This window comes from Monodelphis domestica, chromosome 5 (assembly GCF_027887165.1).
Source record: "Monodelphis domestica isolate mMonDom1 chromosome 5, mMonDom1.pri, whole genome shotgun sequence".
Taxonomy (NCBI): Eukaryota; Metazoa; Chordata; class Mammalia; order Didelphimorphia; family Didelphidae; genus Monodelphis; species Monodelphis domestica.
This window is the reverse complement of record NC_077231.1, coordinates 6,861,954-6,869,445: the sequence shown is the minus strand read 5'-3', so window position 1 is coordinate 6,869,445 and position 7,492 is coordinate 6,861,954. Positions and strand designations below refer to the sequence as shown.

The 7,492-nt window shown below is 53.6% G+C and overlaps 1 protein-coding gene across 1 annotated transcript; it reads right to left on the bottom strand.

The window, feature by feature from the left end:
* Positions 1–2,132: 2,132 nt before the first annotated feature.
* Positions 2,133–6,787, bottom strand: LOC107650030 (tetraspanin-7-like). Its single transcript, XM_016425575.2, has one exon. It carries the CDS (start codon positions 6,425–6,427, stop codon positions 5,651–5,653), a length of 777 nt encoding a protein of 258 aa, XP_016281061.1. The 5' UTR covers positions 6,428–6,787; the 3' UTR covers positions 2,133–5,650.
* Between the last annotated feature and the right edge of the window lie 705 nt (positions 6,788–7,492).

Below are 7,492 nucleotides of genomic sequence, written 5' to 3'. Positions count from 1 at the left end.
GGAGGTCTGAAGTCGGCTCGTCCCCTAGAAGGAAGTGAAGGGTTGTGACCGAGGAGGCCAGAAATCATTTTGCATTATCTCTGTGTCAGCGTTTCCACCTCACCCCCTCACCTTCCCAGAGCTTAGGGTTTAGGGTTGGTGACAGAAGGGGACCCTGAGAATAAGGTCCCAGGCTTGAACTCCTCCCTGCTCCCCTCAGCACCTCGGGGCTGCCTAGGATTAAGCCCCTCCAACTCCCCCTCTTCCTTCTTGAGGAGTTCAGTGGGAAATCTCTTGGAGGCTTGGTGTGGGGCACAGTAACCAAGCTGGGAGGGGGGGTGAGCTTCCAGGCGCTCAATGTGTGACCTTGGCCAAGTCCTTTTTCCTTTTCCTAGGCTCCAGTGTCATTGACACTTTGCAAATGAGAGGATTGGACAGGGCGATCCTTCTCGTCCAGGTTGGCTCTAAATCCTATGATTCTATGTAATGAGAATGAACTAATCTGCCTCCTTCCTTCTCCTTTCACAATGGGCTCCTTCAGGAGTCTAATCCCAGTGGTGCCTTCACAGGAAGGACTCTGCCTCAGAGGACCAGAGCCTTGCCAAGTGGGTGGCCCTGGCAGGGTCTACTTGGGGCTCTGCGTCAAGAGATTCTCTAAGGAAAGCGAGGGGGGGATCTATCCTGGCCTTCAGGGCTGGTCCTCACCTTCCTTTTGCCCCCTCACCCTCGTTGAGGATGAGGCTTCCTAAATGAGCTCTCCAGGGTGATCTGGTTAGGGGCTCCTAGACCCTAATCCCTGATCACCAAGATCTCCTAGGCTCCAGGACCCAAAGAGGACTGCCTGGAGCTGGGGTGACCACCATTGCTATACATCTTCATTCAGAGGCTTGGATTGGATGGTTTCCAATGACCCACCTTGGAGATTCTGGAAGAACTTAATCCTATCTCTGCCATTCCCTGGGCCACAATCTGAGTCCGGCCATCACAGGGGCATCAAGTCTTTGACCAGCCTTCAATCCCACCCTCTACCAGCCCTCTGTTCCCTAATCTGGTTCCCCTGCCCACCTCGGGACCTCTAGGTCCAATGCCCTCTGCCCAAGCCCCCATATCATCCAGCGAGAACAGGCAGGAGTTCATTTATAGGAAACCCAGACTTGGGTTTTCCCTCAAACTGGGAAAGAAAGGTCAAAGTCATAGGGAGAAGCCCCAGAATGCTAGGAAATTCACTCTTAACAATTAGCCATAATGAAAATGAGCCACCTCAGGAAGCACCAAAGAATCTCCAAGTGGGAGGGACCTTGGTGGTCACCACTGCTGACCAAGCCCTCTAGAATATTCCCATGTAGTTGCCTCAACTCTACTCAGAGACCTCCAGCCATAGGGAGCTCACTACCTCTCCAGGCAGCTCGTTTTTCTCTTCTCCAGGATGTGTCCTCGGTTACTTTTGTTGCAGTCTCTAGTTCCCCACTCTTCTCCCTCTCTCTTCTGGATAATCTCCTCCTTGCCAATGTCATTCCCAAAATGTACAACTTAGAACAGAACACAGAAGTCCAGATGTGGTCGACAGCCAAACTCAATTCCCCTCCTTGGACCTTCCACCTCTCTTTACATGCTAAGAGTGATATTCATGCTCTTGGCTCTTTTATCATGCTATTGGCTCCCATCAAGCTTGTGGTCCACTCCAGCCCCCAGGTTTTCCTTTCACACATTATTGAACTGCATTTCCCTGATTGTGAAATTGAGTTCTTTAGCCCAAGTTTGAGACTGCATTTCATTTTAAAATTTCATCTTATTGGATCAGTCCCGTCACTCAACTTTAAGTCTTTGTAGATCCTGGTTAACTGATCCAACCAGTTATCTCCATGTCATCTGATATCTAACCAAAATCCCGTCTATGCCCTTAAAATAATATTTGTAAAGCATTTAGGCCAGTGCCTAGCACAGAAGAGGTGCCCTCTGAATGATAGTTTTTCTTATTCTTATTATTTTATACAACTCATTGATAAAAATGTTGACCCGAATAGGACAAGAGAATGAGACATCTCTAATAATCTCTAGACACTAGACATCTCCCTCCCATTATTAATGGACTATTTTAAAATATTTTAATTAATAATTTAGTATTTAATTGATTAATTAAGATAATTTTTCTGTGGTTACATGATTCATGTTTTCTTCCCCTCCTCACACCCCCCCTCCCATAGCCAACTAGCAATCCCACTGGGTTTTATATGTGTCATTGATCAAGACCTATTTCCATATTATTGAGATTTGCACCAGGGCTATCATTTAGAGTCTCCATCCCCAATCCTATCCCCATCGATCCATGTGATCCAGCAGTTATTTTTCTTCTGTGTTTCTGCTCCCACAGTTCTTCCTCTGGATGTGGATACATTCTTTCTTATCAGTCCCTCAGATTGTCCTGGATCATAGCATTGCTGCTAGTAGAGAAGTCAGTTACATTCGATTGTGCTACAATGTATTAGTCTCTGTGTACAATGTTCTCCTGGTTTTGCTCCTCTTCATTCTGCATCCATTCCTGGAGGTTGTTCCAGTTCACATGGAATCCCTCCAGTTCATTATTGCTTTGAGCACTATAGTATTCCATCACCAACATATACCACAATTTGTTCAGACATTCCCCGATTGAAGGGCATCCCCTCATTTTCCAATTTTTGGCCACCACAAAGAGCGCAGCTATGAATATTCTTGTACAAGTCTTTTTCCTTATTATCTCTTTGGGGTACAAACCCAGCAGTGCTATGGCTGGATCAAAGGGCAGACAGTCTTTTATTGCCCTTTGGGCATAGTTAGTGGACTATTAGAATCAATATTAGCCATTGGTTCCAAGGCAAAAGAATGAATGGTAAGGGCTCAGTGATGGGAGTTAAGTGATTAGCCCAGGGTCACACAGCTGAGAAGGATCTAAGGTCAGATTTGATTCCAGGACCTCCTGTCTCTAGGGCTGGCTCTCAATCTACTGAGCTACCTAGCTACTCCCCATTAAGGGATTATTAATACCTCTCCCCTCTCCTCCTTTTCTGGCTGTCTCTGGGGTCTCCAAAGACACCCCTTCCAACCCACCCAGGTCTCTGTTGGAAGGGCTTGGAGGAAATAGCCTGGAACTCTGAATGACTAATATTTGGGGGTGTCATTCAGCCAGTTTCCAGAACACCTCTTTGGCTCCTCTCTCTCCACGACGATGTCAAAGAATCCAACAAGTATTTCTCACAGACCTCATATGTGTCCGTATGTATTGGGGCCCTACCATGTGCAGGACCCTCTCTGCTGTGGTGAAACGAAGTATCCTGTGTCTACAGCACACCAGGCTCTTAGTGCGAGCAGAAAGAGAAGCGACGTCAGTGAGGCAGGATCTGGTCTTGAACCCAGCCTAGTGCCGGGTCGTCCTCTTTCCTGGAGAGCTTCCATCTGGCGTGGACCACGAGGCTGGAGGGGATGGCCAGAGGGCCCTCGCAGCTCTGGGGCGCTCATTTTCTGATCTGTCACAATATGAGTGGGACCAGCAGCCAGAGGTCCGGCTGAAGCGTGGTGCTCCCTGAGGGCAGAGGCAGAGGCAACAGTCATCATGTAGCTGACATTGTGGGCTTGAAGGTTGCCAAAGCACATCCTTAGCATCACCTCCTTTGAGCCTGCCAACCACCCTGTAGGGAGAGGTGGTGCCGAGTCCCGACAGAATCACAGGCACCAGAGGAAGCCAAGGATCCTTTTGGCTACATTCGTAGGTCGGACTCACATCCTTGAAGGACACCCACTTAGGATGAGGACCTTCACTTTCTCATGCACTCGAAGGAACACAAAACACTTCCAATGAACCTGGGAAGGATGGACTGCAGCAAGTGTATTATCCCCGTTTTACAGATGAGAAAATGGATTTACCCAGGGTCATGGGTAGGACTTGAATCCAAGACCTGAGACTGATGGAAGGGGCTGTCCCCTGGGAGGAGGATCAGTCTCATTCTGCTTGGTTCTGGGAATCCAGAGCCAGGAGCAATGGAAGAAGTCAGGACCCCCTTCCTCACGAGGCTGAATGTTAGGGTTCTGTGGTCCGGGTTCCAGTCCCTCCACAGCACCCATCACTGGAGACATGGATCGGACATCCAGATAAGAAACCAGATTGGGGGGAGCCTTGGAGTTCAGACCGGAGTGTGAGTTCCAGATCCAGTCCTGCCCCAGGCCCGAGTTACTTCCCCTCTCCCCACCTTGCTGCTCTCGTCCATAGAAGGGTGTGTGGCCGTGCTTGGTCTCCAGGCCTGCGTACCTCCTAAATATGAGTCGCCCACGGTGAGCTATGACTTTATCCTTGCCGCAGTTGACTTTGTGACCCTGAGAAAGTCACTGAACTTCTTTGACTGTCTGTATTCCCATCTGCTCAATGAGATAGTAAGGCTAGGCTTGTTCTTGGTCTTTCCCAAAGTAGCTGCTCTTTTTATCCCCATTTTATAGATGAGGAAACTGAGGCTGAGAGTATTAGCCCAAATGAAGTCAGAGGATGGAGATGGGTAGAGGAGGAGGATGCACTTTGGGGAGACCCTGCAAAAAGGATGGGGGGAGGGCTGTTAGGTGGCTCAGTGTATTGAGAGCCAGACCCAGCATTCCTGGCCGTGTGTCCCTGGGCAAGGCACTTAACCCCCATTGCCAAGCCCTGTCCTGAAAACATACATAGTATTGATAAAAAGAAAGGATGGTTGAGATCAGTTTCAGGAGGTGCTTGAACCCACTGGCTGAGTACTTGAGCACATGGATGGCCAGGTCTTTGGGGAAGTTGGGGTCACTTCCAGCTCAGACTAGGTAAATAAAGAAGGAAGTCTGGGGGGTGAGGAGAAGGGGGGAGAGCATCCAGGCATCCCAAGCCAGCAAAGGGCAGAAGCCACCTGGCTTATTGAAGGAGCAAGGAAATTGGAATCAGAGGACCTGGGTTCAAATTCTGACTGAACTGCTAAAGTCACTTGTGACCTTAGGCAAGTTCCCTGCCCCTTGGAGCCCTGGTCCCCATCTGTGGAGGAGACACGCCAAAATCTCTCCGGCCCATGATTGGATCTGATCAGGAGGAGCACAAGGAAACGGGACAAAAGCCTCCCAGGGAGCCCCCCTTTCTATCTCCCCCCACCCCAACGGTGCCTTCGGAGGCCCTGACCGGCTGGCATCTGGCAGGAGCCTCCGGGCCAGCAAGGAAGGGACTCAGGGAGAGGCCCCCGCCGGCCCGGCAGCCAGAGGACCGGGTCTGGATGTGCCCCTGGACGGAGCGGCTCCTCCCCTGTCGGGTCTGGGAGGTTTGCAGCTAGCTCAGGGCTCCTCTCCCAAGCCCTGGCAAGGGGAGTCCCGGCCGGCCGGGAGGCAGGAGGAGAGGGGAAAGCCGAGCTTCTTCCCACAGAGGCTTTCGCCTGCTGGGCCCTGGGTGTCCCCCGTGCCACGAGTGTGCCCTTGTCGGCCATCCCCGGGTTCTAGCTCTCTCTCTGCCCCCCGTCTTCCTTAGACCCACAGCCACTCACCGAGAAACAGAGCCGGGCGGTGCCTGGGGGTCCCTCGGGGGTGGGCAGGGCTGGGCCACAGGAGGGGGTCTTGGGAGCTGCCGTGAATGGGGGCCTTTCCTGGGGGAGGGGATCCTGAAAAGGAGACGGGCCCCGGGGAGGAAGGGGGTGGCAGGGGGGCCTCAGGGCCCCGGGGGGACCGCAGGGACGTCGGGGATTCCGTTCTCCAGGGAACAGCGCGGTGGAGCCTCGGCAGAGGTCTGGAGCCCAGGGGCCATTCGGGCAGCCAGAAGGCAGGCCAGCACCACCCCTACTACCTGCAGGGCCCCCAGGCCCAGAGCAGCCACTACAATGAAGGCCATGTTGTCTGCCACGAAGTCGCTGGCCTTGGAGAAGCAGCCATCGGAAGCCACAAGCCTGGCCCCTTCCTGGCAGTCCGGCTGGCCTTGGCAGCAGCTGGGGGGCAGAGAACCATTCCCCTGGGCCCGGGGACTCCGGGCCCAGGGGGTGTCCAGCCAGTCACGGTAAGTGTCCACCCCACAGCACCCGAGTCCCCTCTGCAGGGCATCCAGACTGGCATCTTCCCTCCCTCCAGCCCCATAACCCCACAGGGCCTGCCACAGCCCTGCCCGGAAGCCTTGGGCTAGCTCGTTCTGATAGCACAGTCCTGACAGGCCAGCGGCGAGGCCAGCTCCCAGGGCGGTCAGCTGGATGGCCGCAGATGCCCGGAGCAGGCCCCGGTGCTCACTGGCCGCCCCACCTCCGGCCAGCCCTCCCCAGAGCAGCCCTGCAGCCCCGGCAGCAAGCAGGAGGGAAGGTGCGCTGGGAGCCCCTTGGGCAGACAGGGCCAGGTACCTGCCCAGCGCCATCTCAGCCCACAGCCCGAGGGTCAGCATCGTTAGGCCAGCTGCCCCAAAGACGAAGCTGAAGGCCAGCACGGAGAGCTTCAAGAGGGCCATGGCCCCGGCCGACAAGCTCACTCCCAGGGCCCCTCGGGCTCCCCAGAGCCCCAGCCCTGTCTTCTCCTTCGAGTCGCTCTCAGGACAGGAATCACAGGGGCAGCAGCAGATACATGTAGGCGACTGGGGTGGGGCTAGTGTTAGGGCCAGGCTGGGAGCTGGCAGGAGGTGGGGCGCAGGGGAGAGCAACGACCAGTCTTGTGCCTTGTTCTTGCTTCCTCGCCTCCTGCTCCCACCTTCCCCTCTCTCCCTCTCCCGCCTCCCTCGTCGAGATAAGGTGCTCTTGCCTCCTAAGGCAAAGGAACAGCTTCAACTGGTTCTGCTAGTCCCCGAGCAAAGAATGGAGGGCAATTGGGGGCAGAAGCATTGGAGGAACATTTCCCAGACATCCCCCTGGCCTGTGTGGGGCCCCCAGAAGACTTCCTCAGGCTCCACTGGCTCTGCCCCAGCCATTCCCCAAATCCCCAGCAGCCACCAGAATAGCTCCAAACAAAGGCATTTATTGATGGAGCCTGAACGGGGAATCCTAGAGCATTTCCCACCAAAGGGAGACCCTTCCCATAGATAAACAGCCCCAGGGAGAAGAGGGGACACCCTGGGAAGCCTGGGGTTCCTGGGGATTGTGTATGGTCTGGCCAGCACAGGGTCACTTTAGTGTATTCTGAGGATGCTCCTGTGTTCTCTCTGCTCTCTCTCTGCTCCCGTGGCCTCCTGGGTATGCAGACAAGGTGCCGGCAGCTACTAGCTGCTGGGGGGCGGGTCCTCCCCAACGAAATCACTAATTTTACGTGTTTTGTGGTTTGCAAAGTATTTTCTTCATGGAGTAATTCATGTAAATCTTACTGTGTCCATTTTACAGATGGGGAAACAGAGTGAGGGAAGTCCATTGGATGGGATCAGGATCATATAGTCTTTGAGTCCAGGACCTCTGACCTAATTTGTGAAGAAGGTTGTGGCCATCTGTCTGGTGCTTTGTCATTCTCTCTTCTCCATGATTGAGAACTTCTTGGCCCTCACTCATTCCCTCCTTTCCTTGGGTCTTCCTTTGCCTTCTCTTTGCCAAGA

What these genes read in the sequence shown, in the direction of transcription:
- LOC107650030 (XM_016425575.2), bottom strand. Translation starts at nt 6,427, where the DNA reads ATGGCCCTCTTGAAGCTCTCCGTGCTGGCCTTCAGCTTCGTCTTTGGG.